Below are 21,578 nucleotides of genomic sequence, written 5' to 3'. Positions count from 1 at the left end.
CTTACAATACTGATAACCTTTGAAGACTCCAACCAGTTGGCAAACGGGAAGGGGAGGGAGGGGGGGGGTGTGTGCTCTAACTATACATGAATGTTCTGAGAGAAAATTCAATAAACATTTTGCTTTTACGGTTAATTATTATACATATTTTATTTAAGGGTAGCATCTTGTTTCCTTTTAAATCAGTCGACTAAAATACTTTCCATCGGTCTACTCTTAATCACGCTGTACTTCATGACGTGTCACTCCATTTAAAGACCCTGTATGAATAAAGCTGATTTAGAACAAATATGTGTTGGGTGAGTTAATCTCCTCGGTCACTGGATCAGACTATTTTACGAGTCTCCCTTAACAATATTTAAAGTGTTCATTTCTGTAGAAACTGTAAATTTGTCATCGGCCAGTTTCAGATGTATCCGCTAATAATTTCAAGTTAAGGTCTAGTTTCGAAAATTATTATGCAACTGACAAGTTTCAAAATGAAAAATCATGCTGAATTCATTTGGGGTGGGGGGGGGGGAGGTGCGGAAGGGGGAGGGGTTGGCAGTTTTAGCAATCTTACTTCATCTAGAGGTTTATTACATACAGAAAACTTGATGACAAAATACACCATTAATAAATGCTAAAAAAAGGAAAAATTTTCAAAATGTTTGATTTATTCTTCATCATTACTTGTGATAAAACTGACATATTTAAAGCTAAGAACATGTAGGCTGTGGTAATGGGCTGTCGAAGATAATGGGTCATTTCACGGGCTATCGAACATTGACCGACATGAAAGCAAATAAAGCTGTTTTAAAATAACGCATAACAGGATAATAACAGCTAGCTGAGCTATCGTCTCTGACTAGATATGCATGCCTTTGACCGTAACCCCTCCCACCCCCTCCCCTATACAAACGATGTAACGTCTACAGACAGATCCAAGTAAAGATGCAACAATGGTCAAAATAATTCTAGCAATAAGCATCGAAAATTTGCTCAAAATATAATTAAGTATAATTTGTTTTTTTGTGTGAAATGAGCACCATCTATAAACGAAAAAAAAAAAAAATCATTAACCATTTTAAAATGAAGGTTACTTGGAAGAATGTAAAACAAGATAAAAGTATTTACTTATGTTTAATAGTTTCATATCTGTAAATAACAACAACAACCTTGTACTGCCCCCACCCCCACCCCCCCTCCCCTGTCCGACCCACTCCTGAAGCAAAAAAGGCAAATTATTGAAATATACCAAATGATCTTACTATATTGACAACATAAGAATTTCTACCATGTGTAAAGATTCAACATGACCTGATTGAATCTTGGAGAGTTGAGAGCTATCAATCCCTCATACTGTTTTTTTACTTCTTCTTCTTTTTTTTCTTTTTTTAGCAAAATGATAAAACAATGGTTCTAAGTACATATGCTTAAAAGTAAGAAATTTATGTCCAATTATAATGAAATATTTTGGAAAATTTATAACAAATGATTCAATTTTAGTAATTTTCACACACATCCAAAGAGAATGTGTTATTCTGGCTTGTTGGCAGGGTGAGTTGGGGGCAGGGGGGGGGGGTGGGTGGACAACATACAGGACAACATCAACAACAAAGAACAGAAAAACATAACATTTATTTGTTTACATGAGGATCCCTTAAATGTTAATATATATACTTTGGAATAAGTTTTACTCATTCTTACATAGTGCATATTCACATTAAAAATATATATCATCTGAAAACAACAACCCCCCCCCTCTGCTCCCCCATAATATCAGAAACAAATCTGTGTATTCATAATGCAGTACAGTGCAACTTTTAGACCAAACAACTTACAGACAAAATTTGCCAAAGATCTCATTGATTTAGTTTCATCACGAATTCAGTGATTTTCTCTCAACCAGAGTTGAATTTTTCCTCATTATTTACAATTATTGAAATTTACCCTAATTTTTTTTTTTTTATGTTTTAAAGAAGAAGAATAGCAAGTCACCTTCTTACATCTACTATCCTAAAACTCTGATGAAACTGAAGAAAGAAAGATTATTAACCACTCTTGTCTGTTTAACCTTCACAAAGGGTGAAGTGAGATATCTTGACAGGGTATTTGTAGTCAGCATAGGGACCTGTGGGTATGGGGGGGGGAGGGGAGAGGGGACAGTTGTTGGAGAAATGAATGAGGTACAAGTGAAATGCATCTGAATGCAGGAAAAACAAAACCCTCTTAGAATAAGTAATAATAAACTTAAGTTTGAAGGTTGAACATGAGTTTGTAGTGAGGGAGATTGTGAGAGAGAGAGGTGGAGGGGGAGGTATAAACCAATGACATCAACAAAAGTGTTTAAAGCAAGGGATATTTTTTGGTCTACATATAAGGAACAATAGGATTCATAGCAAGGGATTTTGTGGATGTAAAAAGGAAAGCAATTGCTGTTTTGACTTTAACTCTGATGTTCTAAGCCAACCCCCCACCCCCCCCCCCAGTTAAATGGGAATTGTAGATGTAAATCAATTATTAAGTATCAGCCTCTGTAATATTATTTCCTTAAAGGCAAGCCTAAGACATCTCAAACAAAACAATACTGATTTTTTTCCCTAGACCCTGATATTTGGGATTTTCTTGGTTGAAATAAAAAATAATTTGTCAATATGTTTAACTCTTATTTGTTAACATGATAGCAAGATGTAGCTACCATTCAGTGAAACTAGTGCATCAATTTTGTTTTCGTCTCTCCATTTTCATTTTTTTTTTCGTTTGCTGCAAATCTTAAAAAATAATCACCCAATAGGCTAGATTTTGAGGCAATAAAGAAAGAATAGACCAGCTAAGACATCCACTTAATAGTCTTTAAGACATTGTCGTGGAGATGATCAATATTGAAATTCAAAACTATGCAACTAGTTGTTATGCCTAATAATTATTATATTATATATGTCTACGAGTGCAAAATTGCTTACGAAAGCATAAAATACCTACTGTTATGCAGAAATGAAAAATCGAGGATTGTGAAACACTTTTTGTCCACAGAAAATGGTGAACTGGATAATCCTTTGTTTCAGGTTTTACAGATGAGCAACTAATAAATTGGAAAACGAGTTATCAATTGGTTAATATCAACTGTCTCTTGAAGAATTGCAAACAGCAGAATTCTCTCAAATTGATTTTCGATTGGCAAATTGATTGATTTTCAATAAGATGTCAAAAACTGACAGGCTTTATACTCGCATAGATATAAAAAAAAAGAAAATTTGCCGAAACCTTTAAACTTTCTCAAATGAAATGAAAAGTCGAGGATAACAAAACACTTTTTGTCCACTGAAAATGGTGATCTAGATATTCTTTTGTTTCAGGCTTCACAGATGAACAAGGAATAAATTGGAAAACAAATTATCAATTGTTTATTATAAACTGTCTTTTGAACAATTGCATATTCGCATAATTCTCTCAAATTGATTTGCAATTGGCAATTTGATTCTCTATAAGATGTCATAAACTGACAAGATTTATACTAGCATTATGAAAAAGATTAAAAAAAAAAAAATTAACCTTCAAAAGGCTTACATCTTTGCTCCGGATTCCTATTGCAATTATACTGAATAACCCAAATTAGTTGTGTTCATTTTTAATATTGAAGGTTGTTATATTTCAATGCATATTTAGAATAAGTATGGTTATGATAGGTTTCTTTAGATGGAAAATATACCAAGCCTCGATCAACTTTGAATATAAAAGTTCAGGATAACTAACATATATATATATATATATATATATATATATACACATTATTTATATATTATTATATATATATTATTTATATATATCTTTAGTATTGAATTATATTATAGAATATGATTAAAATGTCATGAACAACTTCCCAGAACAGGTAAGAAACATCTTATTCATTTAGGAGATATAACAGTTTTTCATGTTTCTTCAGATGCAAAGACTTTGATCAAGTCTAACTATGACATCATCTTGTACTTCATGTTTCTGTGTTTTTCTCGATTCTTTCATTAAAATCGACATTTTCAGTGATGACGATGTGACGAGCAATCGCAGAATCTAACATATCGTAGCTCTTGACGTGACACATGACCTGTTTGAGGGGGTTGTTACTCACAAGAGATCTGTCGTATAAAATTAAGACGATGGTTGGGTTTGTTTCTCCTTAAAGTTTGAGATGAGTTGTAGTAAGTTTTCTTTAAAATTACCTGCTTTAGAGAGAAAACAAAGAAAATTCCATTCAATTGTCTTCAAGGAGAAATTGGGTAGTTTTGAAATTCCATTTTAATTTCAACACAATATGTCATTATTTTTGACATAAAATAGTCTTCCATCTTTGTAATGTTCAGTCAGTAACAAAGATTAGACAGACAGACACACAGATACTTACATACAGACAGACGTATAGACTTAAAGGTAGACTTAAAGGACAAGTTGTACCAGACACTATTATTCTACAGAAACACAACCGCACGACATTACATTTATGATTATGTACACCAAACATTTCCACATATATGTGAAACAATTAGTTGTCAGAATTTTGATTTTTTTTGGGTAAATAAATACTTATTTAGATAAGTTAAGTACATATCATCCACCAAGTTTCCGAATAACATCACCATGGAAAAATGCTATCAGTTTAAACTCAAAACTGTCCCTACTGTACCAGTGTGCTTTGCATGAGTTCAAGATCCATAGACCAAAATGTTTAGAAACATTTCCATGATTTTGCCCCTGAAAACTGGTTATACGGTATCATCCAACATTTCTAGCTCAAAAAGACTGAAGAAATTTCAAATCTTTGGTGCAAAACAAATTAGTCTTCTTTCTTTCCAAGGTTTCTTTTTTCTTTCATTGTCTAGCCAATATTCAGTTTTATGGCCGAGTTGATATTTGGGAAAGAAAAGTGGAAAGTTTCTACCTACTAACCTGAAATATTTAAATACCACCTGTGAACCACAACTTACTTTTGGCTACATTTTTGCAGGGGGATCACATAGATGATTTATTGATAGGCTTTGATCAGATTTCACATCATGTATGTACACCTGTAAATGATGATGAACTTGGAATGGAAGAACCTTCACATAGCAGCCTGCAAAAATCAATCTTGCAGGCTGCCTCATGCAGGTGTAAGGGCTATAACTGGGGGAGGACAATTCTCCATGCAGCAGAGTACAAAAGCCAACCCTGCAGGTTGCCTCATGCAGGTGTAAGGGATATGATTGGGACTGGACAATTTTCCACGCAGCAGAGTACAAATGCCAACCCTGCAGGCTGCCTGATGCAGGTGTAAGGAATAAGATTGGGACTTGACAATTCTCCACGCAGCAGAGTACAAAAGCCAACCCTGCAGGCTGTCTCATGCAGGTGAAAGGGATATGATTGGGACTGGTTAAAACTCCACGCAGCAGAGTACAAAAGCCAACCCTGCAGGCTGTCTCATGCAGGTGTAAGGGATATGATTGGGACTGGTTAAAACTCCACGTAGCAGAGTACAAAAGCCAACCCTGCAGGCTGTCTCATGCAGGTGAAAGGGATATGATTGGGACTGGTTAAAACTCCACGCAGCAGAGTACAAAAGCCAACCCTGCAGGCTGTCTCATGCAGGTGTAAGGGATATGATTGGGACTGGTTAAAACTCCACGTAGCAGAGTACAAAAGCCAACCCTGCAGGCTGCCTCATGCAGGTGTAAGGGATAGGATTGGGACTGGACAATTCACCACGTAGCAGAGTACGAAAGCCAATCCTGCAGGCTGCCTCATGCAGGTGTAAGGAATATAATTGGGACTGGACAATTCTCCACGCAGCAGAGTACGAAAGTCAACCCTGCAGGCTGCCTCATGCAGGTGTAAGGGATATGATTGGGACTGGACAATTCTCCACGCAGCAGAGTACGAAAGCCAACCCTGCAGGTTGCCTCATGCAGGTGTAGTGGATATGATTAGGACTAGACATTTCTCAATGTAGTAGAGTACAAAAGCCTACCCTGCAGGCTGCTGCATGCAGGCATAAGGGATATGATTAGGACTAGACATTTCTCCATGTAGTAGAGTACAAAATCCAACCCTGCGCAGGCTGCTTAATGATGTGGCTGGGAGTGCCTTATGTCGATTGAAGAGATGTGGCTGGGACTGCACAGCTCTCCATGGAGCAGAGTACCCAATTCAATCCTGCAGGTAAACTGATGCCTGTGTTTGGGTTGCCTTTCGCTGTTTTATAAACTCACTTTCAACATTTTGATTTTGTCTGTCTTCCAATATTAAAAGGACTTATGTTTGCTTGAAAGAACAAAGCAATCGATAAATCTTTATGACAGCTAATCCTGTCATGGCCATCACCCATTGTAACAGCTCAAAATCAAACAATTTTCAAGGAAATTTGGGTCTTTTACAATGTTTAATTTGCAGGTGGAGTTCAATGTCTAATGTAAATAGATAAATTTTCACAATATCTTAGGAAACTAGGTTTTTTTCAATTTTTCTTCTGCTACAATACTTGATTAAACCTGTTTCCCCTAACAAAGGCTCAATTCAAGCTTCCGTGAATAAATAAAATAAAGATTTTCTATGTAAAATTAAAAAGCAAAAATATATAATGACAATAACATAAGGCAGGTTTGAGCATGGATTTCTATCATATGCTGCTTCTATATTTCTGCATTTGAGGTGTAGAATACACCAAAATAAAAACAATTTTGAAGAATCTAGAGACACAATCTTGTGTTCCCCCTCCCAACCCCCTTCCCCCTCCCCTCAGTGTCTACAGCTGAAGCAGTGTGTCATGGACAGACTTATATATTCACACAAAAATAAAAATTCACTCTTCAAAAATAATCATAACTCTATGAAAAAAAGAAGAAACGAATATACAAAATCAATGCTCAAGATTTTATCTTATATCTGTTACAAAATGGGAATAAAATAAAATAAAATGGTTGTCTTTTATCTCTGCTGTGCCAAAAAAATTTAATTTTTGAGGGTACTTGAATCTTTTTTGTGTACCAAAGACATTGACAAGCTTAACATAGCCTTTACTCTTTACAGAGGGTTTCCTGACGTAGATCTTGATGACATCACAGCTTACAAAACGATACACTCGGATGTCATTCGAGTATTAACGGCTCTGGAAAAATCCCGCTCACTGCCTGTGAGGAGATTTACACAAACATGTCCTTGTAGCATTGACAGCGTTTTTTTGGGAGGATGGAGAGAGAGGGGGATGTATCGTTTTGAATTTAAGGGGAAGACGCGAACCCTCGGGTGCCTCATTTTCCTTTGTGGTGTGGGAGAGGCGGGGCCTTCTTCTTGATGGATGGAGGAGGTGTTTGGTGCAAGTGCCGTTGCTTGGACATGCAGTGACTCTGCAGCGGGAACAAGAGAAATAGAAAAAGTGAAAAACTCCAGAAATGATTGTTTTTTAGTTGAGGAATCGCATTCAAGTAGCTGATTGGGTTAACGAAATATCGATTTCGGCAGAAGTTTAGCTTCGTTTCCAATAATTTACAAAACGATAATATATCACAGTAGTAAAAAAATTTTAGAGAGATGAGAAAATGTCGAAATCGAGTGGCAAACTCTTTGAACCAGATCGAATCACTCATTTAATTTGCTTGAGTAAATCTAGGGAGGGGTTCTTAATTGCCTCGAGTGCAATATCAGTTTTGTAAATTGAACTGGTGAAAGCTGAAAATGAGAAAAAGTGCTTCTTAAATTAAGCTATGTATCTATAAAATTTGCAAGTAGCATGAATCACACATAAGTTGCACACTTCAATCTATTTACATATGGTAGTACTGAACAATGCATCTATGTTAAAAGAGCTACTTCTAATCAGATCGTTATTTTTTCCCATTTCAAACTGAACACAGAAAGCTTTGCATCCACAACACAATCAATTTGTATTTAATCTTGTGTAGTTTTAGTTTACAAACCGTTGAAGATTATTGGGGACCGACTGATCGGTGGGGTCCATCTGTAAATCGATTCCATATGAATGATATATACCAAATGCCACCATAATACACCAGACGCAAAAATATGATACAGCAATGGTTGTTGCAAGACCAAAGCATTAGCAATGAGAGAGTGAGAGAGGCGGAAGGGACAACCGGGGTTGAGTGCGCCCAGAGGGCCCCGTCGGGTTGAAATGCCGACGACGGGAGGCTCTAAAAGTAGGTAGAGGGGTTCCTCCTACTCTTTGTAAAGAGACACTGGCTATGGATAATAGTTGACTGGAAAATGTAACCCAGTTTGAATGCCTCACACTTGTGCATTCCATTATAAAGATGAACATAACGATCCCTGACTCTACAATCGTTTTGGTACAGTTGCTTAGGTAATAACCACACAACCATGACGTCATTCTTTGGGCCAATATTTTGACCCATTTGCAAATAAACGAGATCGACACACAGCCAGTTAAACTATAATTAGGATTGTACCAAATGCATTGACCGTAATACCGTAATAAGAAAGCAATGTAGGCTACACAGTGAACACTTAAAAGCTGGACTCGGTATTTAAGCCGAGGGAACTGTTGACTCCGGGGTACTTGTTAAGTGTGTCCTTCTGACGGCCTGCACGGCTATGGAAATGTTATTTGAGAGAGATGGGGCAAGCCATTACCAGTAGTGTACCAAAAAAAAGAGATCATTTAAACCATCCAGATTAAATTCAAAATGAAGCGTTAAAGTTAATAAGCTCAATCTAGGATATTTCTGTTCATGGCCAAATCCCAATCAATGAAAGGCTAGAACAGCATTTATAAATAATTTTCTCACTAAAAAATCTTAAAAAAAATCTTGTAAATCCACTCGGACGCTCTTGCAAGATAGCAAAAAGACGGTGCATCCCTGGAAACCTGGACAGTTGGTAACCACATGCCCCACCCTCTCACCCACCCCAAACCACCCACTTCTCACCAAAATTGATACATTTAATCTTCTATCTAGGAATCATGTAGCTATAACAACTTGTAACATGAATGATAAGTTATCCAATGAATGATATATGTGTATGATATCCAATGAGGGCTAGATTATACCTGACATCTACCAGCATTGATGAACTGCAGTGCTTGACAGTTATAGAAGCATAGTATAGAGTTATATAGCATAGTACAGCATAGCATTGTATAGCTGAACACCAGCATGAAAGATTAGTACATCGACATATATACTTTTAGTACATTATCATGTTAGGTTAGTACACTATCATATACTGTTGTCATATTGGGGTTCCATAGTGCTGGACATTACTATGAAGTAGTATTGTGAAAATTGTGATTATTTCTGATTGAGAATTGTGATGCTGCAGCAGGTGTACAAAATGAGTACGATATCCAACGAGGGCTACCATATATATACAAGACAGAAATATCTACCAGCCTTGATGAACTGCAGAGGTTGGTATCTTTTAGAAGTATAGAATAGTATAATGTAGTATAGCATCGTGTAGTATAATGTACTATAGTGTAATATATGTAGTATAGTGTTGTATAGTGTAGTATAATGTAGTATAGTGTAGTATAGTAAAGTGTAGTATAGTGTTGTATAGTGTAGTATAGCGTTGTGCGGTAGTCGGATTTCACACAACCGGTAGTGTTGCAACATGAATACCGGTATCGTAACTACAACCGGTATTTTCCTCAACTTTCATCTACGGTTCAAAGCACTTAGTTACGAGACTGTCAATGTCATACATTCTGAACATTCAATATGCATAGCCTAGGCTATGTACATACTCTTACACGCACGTTTATAAAAAAAAAATCAAAAAAATAACACGCTATATTAGGGCCTTTGTTTTTTAACATACACTTCCAAAAGAAAAGCACAAACCTTGGAAAAAAGCAACCCACACCATCCTTCATTCATACTCGACGTACGATATTAGAATAACACGTTCGCACGTGGATTAAACTTGTAATCCGTACACAAACATAAATTGGGATTTCCCCACTATTCCATGATATTGGAATAGGGCAACCCCTTCAAGTTCAAAAGTTCACAATGAAAAGTTTTTAACTATCAACAAGTCACCACGTGTTTGGAACTTCAGACAATTAGAATATAACATAGGGGCTACGTAAATACGGGATTACAAACTACATACATAAGAATAGTACAGATTTATTTTTATCGTTAATCGGCTGTTGTTTACTCCAGGATATATACTTTGAATACGTGCAATATCAATCTTTCGTACAAAAGTTCTTAAAAATTAAAAAAGTAGCGAAAGATAAATATAAATGACATTGTGGAACCCCCCCGTATTACTAAACGAATCCATTTCATTACAGCATCAAAATCTCAAGTACTGCACTGCTGTGTACCAGTACCGTATCCTAGGCTATAATAATATACAGTCCCGTGCGAAGATGGATTTAAACTGGATATACTCCCTGCGGTTTTGGCTCAAAATTTATAAAATCGTTAAAATTATTATAACAAAATGAGGTGAAATGCATAAGGGTAAGATTTTGTACATGGGAACCTTGACAATCATCGTTTGAAGGAAGAATAAATAACGAAAATTTCAGAATAACTTTGAGGTCCCATAACATGTTGAGCGCAAGTAACGTTCGATATTTATTGTAGCCTAGGTCCAAATTACTACGTGAAAAGTTGATTTGTTAATATATAGCCTAGTCTAGGCCAGTACGTAAGTTGATCAGATATTATTCAAACTAAGAACACAGAAACCAGAAAAAAATCGTTTCTTTATTTCAAATAGTAACACGTAGATATTTTTTATTATGTCTGGGATTCCCGGGAATGATACCGAAACGAATGTAATAACCGGTTGTTTTCCCAATACCGGTAGTAGTTACACATTGCACTGTGATCGGGATTAGTCAATACCGGGATAGGGATACCAGGATTCACTTGACTACCGGGATCCCGCACAACCCTAGTGTAGTATAGTGTAGTATATAGAATAGTACATCTGTTGATCATCAAGTAAATTTAGAACATCAACATATACTTTTAGTACATTATCATATAAGGTTAGTCTACTACCATATGTATACAAGATAGAAATATCTACCAGACTTGATGAACCACAGACGTTGGTATCTTTAAGAAGTGTAGTGTAGTGTTGTATAGTATAATGTAGTATAGTGTAGTATTGTGTAGTATAGTATAATGTAGTATAGTATAATGTAGTATAGTGTGGTGTGGTATAGTATAGTATAGTATAGAAAAGTACATCTGTTGATCATCATGTAAATTTAGAACATTTAACATATATTTTTGTACATCATCATATAAGGTTAGTCTACTACCATATACTGTAGTCATTTTGGAATTCTCTAGTGCTGGACATTAGTATACAGAACTGTGCATAGGCTGGGGTTTTCAATTAATTAATTTTCTATAAGTGCCAGACTAAGCACTGGTTGGAGCTAAGAGTAAGACAATAAAAATCTCACTCACAGTATCGAGATTACATACTGACAGGGGGTCCTCAAACCCTGAGTCAATATGGCTTCGCGTACCCAATCGATTGTGGGCCGAGTTTATTTTCAAGGGCCGGAATGAAATCTTCCACAGGCCCAGAGTTGGTCTGTGAGCTGCCTATTGATATAGTACATAGTTTTGTGAGACTTGTCATGTTGTATTCACGGTGTTCGTACAAATGTGTAAATTACCCACATGAAGGGTGGCATGTACTTGAAAGAAAAATTCAACCAGTCTTTATGGACCTTTACAGAGGTATCTATTGCACAGCATAGCATATACACAGTGTAGCATAGCATAGCATTACATATAGCATAGTGTGTAATGTAATACAGTACAGTGTATAGTATTGTGGAAATGGTGATGGTGCAATTTGCATGGCCACTATCATGACGTAAGGAGGTTGCCATGGATACAAATATGGTCAGTTTGGGGTAATGTTGCCATCACATATGCTCTTTAGTTATTCATCAATTTTAATCCCCTACTATCTTGACTGATGGGAAACTAAAATCTTAGAATTAAAGTGAGTGTGTGAGAAAATACCATCACCAAATTTGAAAAGAATCTATGCTCTCATGACCCTAATAGCAAAAACATAACAAAGCAAATTTGAAAATGAAAAAAAAAATTGTGGCCTGCCAAGATGTGCATAATACCATGAAGTTTGCATGATCTTTCCTCACCAGACAAAACGTGCAGCTAATTATCGTGTTGGGACTGCCCTCTCGACTATTAAATAAAACATAAAAAAAAAAGATAAAAAAATCAAAAACAAAACATGAGAGTGACAAAAAACCAGAAAGAAAATAATTGTTGCCGTTCCCGGTGCGATACCAATTTTAATTTCTCGAGGGGAGCTTTCTCACGACGACAGTCAGTGATAAATGAAAATGTCAAACAAATCTCATAAAATAATGTAAATAAAAAAAAATGTAGAAAAATCAGTTAATGTACAACAGCTAAATATCACGATTAGGACCTTGTCTAGTGAATAAATATGAACAAAGAAAGAAAAAACAGAAAATAAGTTGTTCACTGAATAATTTAGTGTATATATTCTATGTATACATCAATATTTTTTCTTGGATTTATATGTTTTTTTCAGTATATAAGTTTATCGTTAATGACAGAATTTGCTAAAGTCATGTGTAACTCAAGTCAGTTCCTATATATTATACACTTTTAGATTTGCAGTTAAACAACTTTGCATATTATTTGGCTATGGGAGACAATGGGATTTTTATTTCCTGAACATTTCAGCGAAGAAAGAATAATATTAGAAGGCTGTGTGGGTGCAATTTCCTGGTGCAAAAGAGAAAGTAAGTTTCAGTGGGATGATTTCTCACCAGGCCTGTAAGTGGTATATATCTGTAAATATATATATCAATATACATATATATATATATATATGTATATATGTGTCACAACCTAGGTGGTGGATGACTATGCTGAAGGATGAAAGATAATTAGGACAGGTTAATGAGGAATTCTAGAGACTACGAACATTTACTACGGAAAAATTAAGTAACACTCCACCCCCCCCCCCCCCCCACTTCTCCTCCTCCTCCTCCACAGGTTTGTTAGTATATGAAAAGATTAATAAGAGTAAAAAAAAAAACTTTAATCTCCTTACCAAATTAATTTCCCCCCCCCCCCCACCTTCACTCCCCCTCTAACCAAATTATTTAGTAATTTAGGATACATCTTGATACAGACATATAAATAAACATTTCAACAATTCCCTGTCTCGGTAAATCAATAACAAAATCATTCAAATGTCTTTTATTGAATTCAACAATGACATTAAATCCCCGCCGTTAATTATTGCGACAGTTTTCAATAGACTTCAATTCCCTGGAAACCCACCCTAATCCCAATCCTCTCCCTCCCCTTCCACTGCCCCAAGTTTGATTCCTTAAAGTGTTACACCATATTTGAAGGTGTCCTGTGACACTGCAGTTTAAAACAATCTCCTTGTAATCAAAGGATAAAGCTAAAAATGGGTAAATGTGCGTTTCATCCACAACAAAACGTCAACATATAGTCGCTCAGATTTCACAATAACGGTGATGAAACTGTCACAGAAAATTTTCAAACCATGCCTGCCTGTTTCTTTACTTAATAAAAAGACCATCAAATAGCCTATACATTAACTGCTTTGTTATATTATTTACTCTTTCTGTTTTCACACAACCAAAAATGCAGTTTTCACTAAACTGAACAACGTATCTGTTAGTATATTTGATGTATCTCTTAATTTGTACAAAAGAATATGCTATACTTACAAAAATATTTTGGTATACGCCTTCATTGGGAATTGCGGGTGGTTGTGGTAATGTGTTACTGTTGATATATTGTGGGGCCATAGCAGGGGGTAGAGTAGGTCCACCAGTGGAGTGTGGTTGTACCTCTTGGTGAGCCTTATTCGTGTTGATGTAATCTCTGCCTGTTTTCAAGGTACTCTAAAAATGTTTCAAAAAAAAAAATGAAAATCATGAGAAAAATAGTCAGCATTAGCAAATTAAAGTAGTAGGGAAAAATGTTACATAAAAGATATCAGCTGGGAAATAAGTAATGAAATTGGAGAATGACTAGAAAAACTGTAAATAAAACAATGAAACAGATATTTGGGATATTTAGGGAAAGGGTAACTGGATGACTGTTATTTCACATCAGACACGTTCTGACCCACACTTAATAAAGGACCTGTTTTGAAGCCAAGTAGTTAAGTGAAAGAAAAAGTAACAAGAAAATGTTTCATTACAAATTAAAGAAAGATATCTCAATCTCTGGTGTGGCACCCACGCTCTTGTGGCACCCTTGGTTCTCTCCCTCCTCCCCCACCCCACCCCGACCTTCAAGGAGGAAGGAAGATGAAGAAGTTCTGAGAGTAAACCCAGGGTGCTTCTGAATGTATGCCCAAACAAAATGTTTGGAACGAAAAAGACAAAGCTCCTCAAAGTACTACTTCGTCGCATTACCTGTTCAGCTAAAAGTCGACGAGATAATGTTTCAATGTAGTGCTTGACAGCGTGGTAGATAAATTTATACTGTGCTTCTGTCTGCACCAGGCCTGACCTTTGACCTCTCACAAGTCGTATCGTGTTGCTGATGTCAATCTCACAATCGAGCCCTTATAGATGAAGAAAACATGAATGACGACTTATCAATACAATAATTATAATAATATTTGCTTTTTATGTAGCGCTTTATACCAGCCATAGGTCTCAAAGCGCTTTACAGATGTTATATTACCCCTGGTCAATGATAACCTGTCCCAGAGACAATCCCTCTAGTTGGCTGCAGTTATATACTGCACCCAATGACAAGTAACCTCACAGGTACCCATTTTACCCTGGGTGGAGAGAGGCAAGTGAGATAAAGTATCTTGCCCAAGGACACAACGTAATGAACTAGGCAGGAATCGAACCAGCAATCCTTGGATCATGAGTCCGACGCCTTAGCCAATTGGCCACCAAGCTCTCAAGACATGAAATATAATGCTACATACTGCACCCACAGTGTCAATCAACGAAAAGGAAAAGAAATAAAAAAACATAAAAATCAGGTGACCCCAAATAACAATCTGCTGGGGATTCCCCGTCAGAAGCCGCATTGCCTAATGTTCAAGCCGAGTAAACAAACATCTCTAATCTCATCAGATTAAATCCATTCATTTTTATTTTGTTATTCAGATTAAATCCAGATAAAAATTGGGAAGGAAGGTGTTATGATTTGATAATTGATTTGTACTTATAATTTGATTCAATGCAAGTTGTCTTTTTTTTTGGGGGGGGGGGGGGAGAGGGGTAGGTAGGGTTTAAAAGAGGCAACATTTTCCTCCTTCAAAGTCATATTAGCATGAAAACAAGAGGGATCTCCTGCTAAAAACTCTACACTTTGGCAGTGCTGGTTAAAAAATGCAAAAAACTTACAGTAATGATTAACCAGCTAAGCATCTGCAATTTTATGATAATTTAAGACTAGATACAACTTTGCCACGGTAACCAAGCACTCTTAGACACGGTAGAGTAACAGTGCAGATGTTGTGAGAAGACAGGCAAGCATGGAAGTGGAGTACATGTCTGGATTTTCTGACCTTCCAAATGGTCGGAGACATTGAGGAGTTTTAAATCGTAGACTCAGAGAAAGAAAATACTTCCAGAGTAGCGGAAAAATATTCAAATTGTTACATAAACATCTGTGACCAGTATTTGATTTCTAGCATATTTCGTTGCAACATTTCACAACCTTCTTTTTTTTTATATACGATGGAGTGATTTAATTGACTTACCGTGGTGCTTGATTAAGTTGAGGATGACATCAATCACGATAAAGGTACCTGTGCGACCAATGCCTGCACTGAAATTAGAATGAATTTACCAAAAAATATGACATATTGGCCGTAAAGGAGAAGTAAAAAAATTGAAAAAAAAAAAAAAATCAGAAATTGTCACTATTTGATGATATACTTCATTACAACAAATGAACAAACTGACAACCAGTCTGTAAGTAATTATTCATGTGATATTAAAAGTTCTTCTTTGCATGAAAATGGCTTTTCAAAACAAGAAATGGAATACAATAATTGCAGTATGGGCAACATTTGAAGAAGGCATAAACTTCACAGTGAGCTATGTTGACTTGATCGACGTACCCGCAAGGTGCCCATGACGGGCAGAGCCCATGTATGGATTGGTCAGCGATAGTGGACTTTGACATTTTTACACATCATCCCATTGTGATTTGCTTTAGATTGTGCACACTCAGACTTAAACAAAATTAATCAATATAAAAATGATAGCTTCTGCACCTAGTACGGCAGACCCTTCTTTACATACAGAGTGGGCTACAACACATGTGTACCCCATCAAAATATTCGCTTTTAGACTTGACCAAGTATAACCATCTATAACGTAGGTTTCTGGAGCTTTAAAGTGGGCTATAATATGAATCATATCAGATAGCAATGCTTCTCCAGGTTAACAACGTTTGGGTTTACATCCCATGATAACCCCATTTCTAGACTTGACCAAAGTTGACATACCTGCAGTGCACAACGATCGGTCCTGCCCCCGGTATGGACTCCTGTCTCTGGTCCACATCATGAAGGAACTCTAAGACCCTGCTGGGCTCTCGTGGCACGCCGTGATCAGGCCAGCTGTTGAAGTGGTAGTGGAACACTTCTCTTGCTTCTTCGGGCTACAGGAGTTTGATTAAACGTACAAAGTATTCAAATATATTTACAAGAGGATAAACAAAATCAGGAGATGGTTTCCAAAGTTTGACAGATGAGGAGAGAAGCACAAGTGTATACGAACACGGATCTGAGTGGGTAGACGAATACAGTCATGTGACTATAATGATGTAACTTAACTGCCTAGCTATTGTGATGCTCAATTATACTTCATGTAAGAGTTACCAATTCAAGCAAAACTTAGAAAATAATGTAAAACTTACCATTTCAAGCAAAACTTAGAAAATCATGTAAAAGTTATTATTCCATGTAAGAGTCCTAATTTCATGTCTTAAGCTACCAATAAAATTAATTAGTTAATTGCCCACGAATCTGGTGGGTAGACGAATACAGTCACGTTACTTTAGTGATGTAAAATAACTACCCAGCTATTGTGATGCACAATTATAGTTCATAAAAGAGTTACCATTTCAAGCAAAACTTAGAAAATCATGAAAAAGTTATTTTTTAATGTAAAAAGTTCTAATTTCAAGTCTTATGCTACAAATTAAATTAATGTGTTAATTTCCTTAAGCTAATCATTCAGCGGCCCAAAAACCCCAATTTAGAATAAATCTGTTGGGTTAATGAACAAGGAATAAAGTGCTATGTCAGTGTTCTTTAAAGTGACACTGCCTACCAACAGAGAGTCTCTAAACCCAGGGGAGTCACTAAGGTCCAACAGCTGGGGCAGGGGGAGGGGAGAGTGAGAGGGGGATGCTGGCATTTATACCCACCAAAAATTCTACAGATGTACCGACAAACCAGATGAACATAAATCTACTTGACAGGCTGATAAGATTATGTACCAGACAATCGAAGAATTTTTCTAACAAAACGAATGATTTCGTCACGAAAAGCAGTTACTGTAGCCAATGTTCACATCCTCCTCTAACACTTTTGAAAAAAAAATGAAAAGGGACACATGAAACATGTCCAGACATTTTTAAATAATTTTTTGATTTGCATGTCAGGGGCATAGGGGAGGGGTTGCTACACCGCCCAAGACAAAGCCCCTGTTCTAGACCTCCAAAACTGCTGTGATACCAGCAATCTATGCAAACTAATAAAGTTGCCTTTATCGCAAGAGTAAGCAACTGTCATGAGTAGTCATGTGGCACTTTTTTAACCAATCAAAGCCAAGCCTGTAAATTACAGATAGACAAGGACGTTGCAATCTGCCAAGACCCCTATCGGGCATTTACTCCAGAGCTTACTCACATAATCGTGATGTACCATCTGAAACTCTCGGAGGTTATGGTCTTGGAGTTGAGTCTCGCCCATACTGATCACTGTGATCAAATTGTATTTCTCCTTCTTCAAGTTGTCCGGCCAGTATTTTGCACACTTATTCTGCAACAAAAAAAGAGAAAAATGAAAAAAAAAAAAAAATTAAATCAATAATACATACAACACAAAAATTAACTGTCTGGTAATTAATTAAAAAAAAAAACATTCCATGAATCGGGGGAAAATAAGTGGTCGATGAAGTTTTACAGCTGGAAGAAAGTGGTACATGGTCGGACATTGTTCCTGAAAACCACAGAGCAGAAACATATGGTTCGACTCGGCTTCAAGAATCACATCAAAGGATTGGCAGACTGTAGAGGAATATTGAGGGAGCTGTTTAACGTATAGGACTCACAAAATAGAAAATACTAGCATAATGACAAGACTGGATGGTATCTACTATGCTCTTTAAAGTTTAGTTGATAATTTATCCTTTTTTTTTATCCTTGATATTTAGTTTCACCTTATAGTTGTTATTGATAAATTGAGACAAAATTTCAATAGTTCTGTCACCAAGTGAATATTTATTCTTGATAATGATGATGCCTACAGGTGCAAACATTTATATATCCTTCAGAAAATTTCTGCTAGATTTTTGATTGTTCGTGTCAAAAGGTTACCGGGTCATTCTCGACATAGCAGAGGCGAGAGTGCAGTACTCATGAGGAGACATGTGAGTGAGGATGCTTCTAAGTTAATTATAATCTTTCACAATTTAAAATCTCAGTTTCAGGACAAGTTTACACCATTATTTCATAGGGAGTATTAGAGGAGGTGAAATAACACTTTTTTGTTTGTGTTTGTGTTCTAAGGAAACAAAGCCACAATGCAGAGATCATATGATATATATGTAACCTGAGCAGGATATCGTTATTATTCCACATATTCAATGGGACTTCATATAATGAACCATTTAAACAATGAAAGTTCAACAGGACAACTCAAAAAGGAACGAGTTTAAAAGGTAAACAAACATACATGTATACAATTTGAAAAGGTGAAAAAAACTGGGCAAAACATGCCCCTGGATCCAGGAATTGCTCGACAATGCAAATACTGAACGTGAAGTCACAAACTAAAAATTGCCTTGTCAGCTTATTAACCTCTTCTGAAACCGCATTTATAGAAAGTTAATACTTTCACTAACAGTCCATTAGATTTGGGCAAGGGCCAAAATTATTTAATTCTTTAAAGTTTTTGTTGTTGTTGAACAAATCAGCATCATGGTGCAAATAACCACAGATATTCAACCTGGCCAGACGCAAACCAATATCTCAACGTTATTGTGACTGGTTTAGCATTTCGATAGCACAGTTTGTTCTGACATGAAAACATTGGCTATTGAATTGAGACATTTAGGTTTTGTTAACATATTATACTACCACATGGGAGATGTTGAGTGACAAGATGAAGGTCAACATGATGAGATGAAATATCTCAACATTGTGAATAAACAGTTTAATTCTTAGTTTTTGTACTTTTGGAGCTCTTAAGATGTTAATTTCATACCGTATACAATGACAATCAACTTGACAGATTAAAGGAGTTTGACGTAACCAAGCGTCAGAGCAACATCAACATGGAGGGATAAAATGTTTCTGCATACAGAAATGTACTTTGGAGTCCCTTATCTGCTTATAAATGTGCAGTCAATTGATCTTTAATACAAGCTCAGATGTGGAGACATAATGACAACGAGCTGAATCGATGTCAACTTGATGAGACAAACTGATATAGAAAGCTTAATTTGTTGCCCGGAGTACTCGTTCAAATTTGACACTTCCGATTAAAACAGCTCGGACAGACATGATGAAATGTGCTGTGTACAGTTCCAACATGTTGACAAAAGGAGGGGCTGGAGCTAGGTCAACATGGTGAGATCAACTTTTTCCACAAACAGACATTTATTTTGGTACAGTAAATGCTATTTCAAGTTAAGACACTTTATCTTGCAGCTTCACCATGTTGACACGAAGAGAGGCTGGAGCAACGTCAACATGGTGAGATGTGATACTGTTTGTTTTGTGACATACCGTTTGGTACATTGTTTTTAACATTTTCACATGAATGTACTCTGATACCAAAGTGACTATCCGTAGTGCTCACCTTTCCTCTTTCGACTTCTTTGGTAGTCATGACGATGACCCTAGAATTCTCCTGCCATACCATTCTCCAGAAATCGGAGATGGTATCTTTAAGGCAACCCTGTGTAGCGATATAAAGTTTCTGATGTTCCCAGCTGGAGTCTATCCTTTCTACTTGTTCTCCTGCTTGTTGCTTCAACTGGTTCTGTTGACAAGCTTTCGCCAGCTGTGAAAATAAATAAAGAAAAAACACAAAACAAAATAAATGATAGATGCATTTAGGCCGGCAAAAATAGCTTGCCTGCTTAAAAGAAATATGTCGTGAGGCTTGTGAAGTGGAAAAGTTTTTAAATTTTTTAGTTTTAAAGCATTTCATTGTATCAAGATCAGGCAAATTGTGGTTAAATTCAAAGCCACACATGGCAACTCCAGCAATGATATGGTTGGATTAAATAAGTAGAGAACAGAACTTGTACCTGTGAGGTCACTTCTCTTTTAAATACTGCAATAACCAATTTAATTCTTTCCACCTTCAATTCAATTTCCCATGAATTAAAAATTCACTTGAAAACGAAGTCGACTATTAAACTTTTGCCGTACGTGTGTTTAAGCTATTATTCACAAAATGTGGCAGTTATCATAAAATGCAGTATTTCAGTTTTTATTCTTTTTCAAACACAGGATCCCGCTATACGGAAATACCTTAGCTGATACATTATTTCAGTGTAATTCCGTAATCAACATCAAATAAATGAAAAAATATTGCAGAATGAATAAAGTTTCAATGTTGTGCAATAAAACACTTATAATTCAAGTACATTTCTTAATATATACGGTATTAAACTCAAGTTACTCAGGTATTCATAAACATTTCACCAGGGCATGCAGTACTTCTAGTTTCAGTTAAATACCTGTGAGGTACTTCTGGAAAATTGCAATCACTCTTTGAGCTTACAATATTAAACAAAAAAATCCAGTTTCCAATATACCATTGCTTGCACAACACAGTTGTCTTCTGAAGCAGTAACAAAAGATTTGTTGGTAATACAAAGCTTTATCTTTGGCATTCGCTGCTGTGACACTAACGAAAGCAGCCTAAGGATACCTAGCACACTTTGTGTTTTACAAAACTGTTTGAAAAAGTCTCCAAAATCCCACAACATAGCAAAATCAATTCATTGATATAGTATATACATAAATAAATGATTTCTGTTCTAAAACCTAATATTACAAAACTGTTTGAAAAAAAACCCCCAAAAAACCAACAAAACAAAATCAGTTCATTGATTTAGTTTATATACATAAATAAATGATTTCTGTTCTAAAACATAATATTGTTTGCCATTCACTGTTGTGACTGAGACAGACTATATATTATAAGAGATTCCAGGATAATTTGTTTTGAAAACACCTTTGGAACAAAACATTACCAATGGTGCATTTTTTAAGGTTCATTGCATAAATAATCTTTAGATGGGGCCACCAACCTTTTCAACACTTGGTACG

The 21,578-nt window shown here is 36.2% G+C and overlaps 1 protein-coding gene across 3 annotated transcripts in view; it reads right to left on the bottom strand.

Moving 5' to 3' along the window:
- Window positions 1-635: 635 nt before the first annotated feature.
- LOC139976050 (tyrosine-protein phosphatase non-receptor type 11-like) overlaps window positions 636-21,578 on the bottom strand; it is a 63,136-nt gene continuing 42,193 nt past the window's right edge. The window contains exons 9-16 of one of the 3 annotated variants that reach the window (XR_011795983.1): window positions 20,095-20,298; window positions 17,920-18,051; window positions 16,510-16,664; window positions 15,757-15,824; window positions 14,444-14,595; window positions 13,748-13,924; window positions 12,809-12,910; window positions 636-7,358 (exon numbers count right to left, since the gene is read on the bottom strand). Coding sequence is in view for 2 of the 3 variants with exons in the window: in XM_071984451.1 (XP_071840552.1) it covers window positions 7,263-7,358; window positions 13,748-13,924; window positions 14,444-14,595; window positions 15,757-15,824; window positions 16,510-16,664; window positions 17,920-18,051; window positions 20,095-20,298 (984 nt within the window). In the remaining variant the exon portion in view is untranslated. Of the gene's footprint in view, window positions 7,359-12,145; window positions 12,192-12,808; window positions 12,911-13,747; window positions 13,925-14,443; window positions 14,596-15,756; window positions 15,825-16,509; window positions 16,665-17,919; window positions 18,052-20,094; window positions 20,299-21,578 lie in introns of all 3 variants that reach the window. The other 2 variants (XM_071984452.1, XM_071984451.1) reach the window with 2 other exon arrangements.

Source organism: Apostichopus japonicus, chromosome 11 (assembly GCF_037975245.1).
Source record: "Apostichopus japonicus isolate 1M-3 chromosome 11, ASM3797524v1, whole genome shotgun sequence".
Lineage (NCBI taxonomy): Eukaryota > Metazoa > Echinodermata > Holothuroidea > Aspidochirotida > Stichopodidae > Apostichopus > Apostichopus japonicus.
This window is presented reverse-complemented; position numbering and strand designations above follow the sequence as displayed.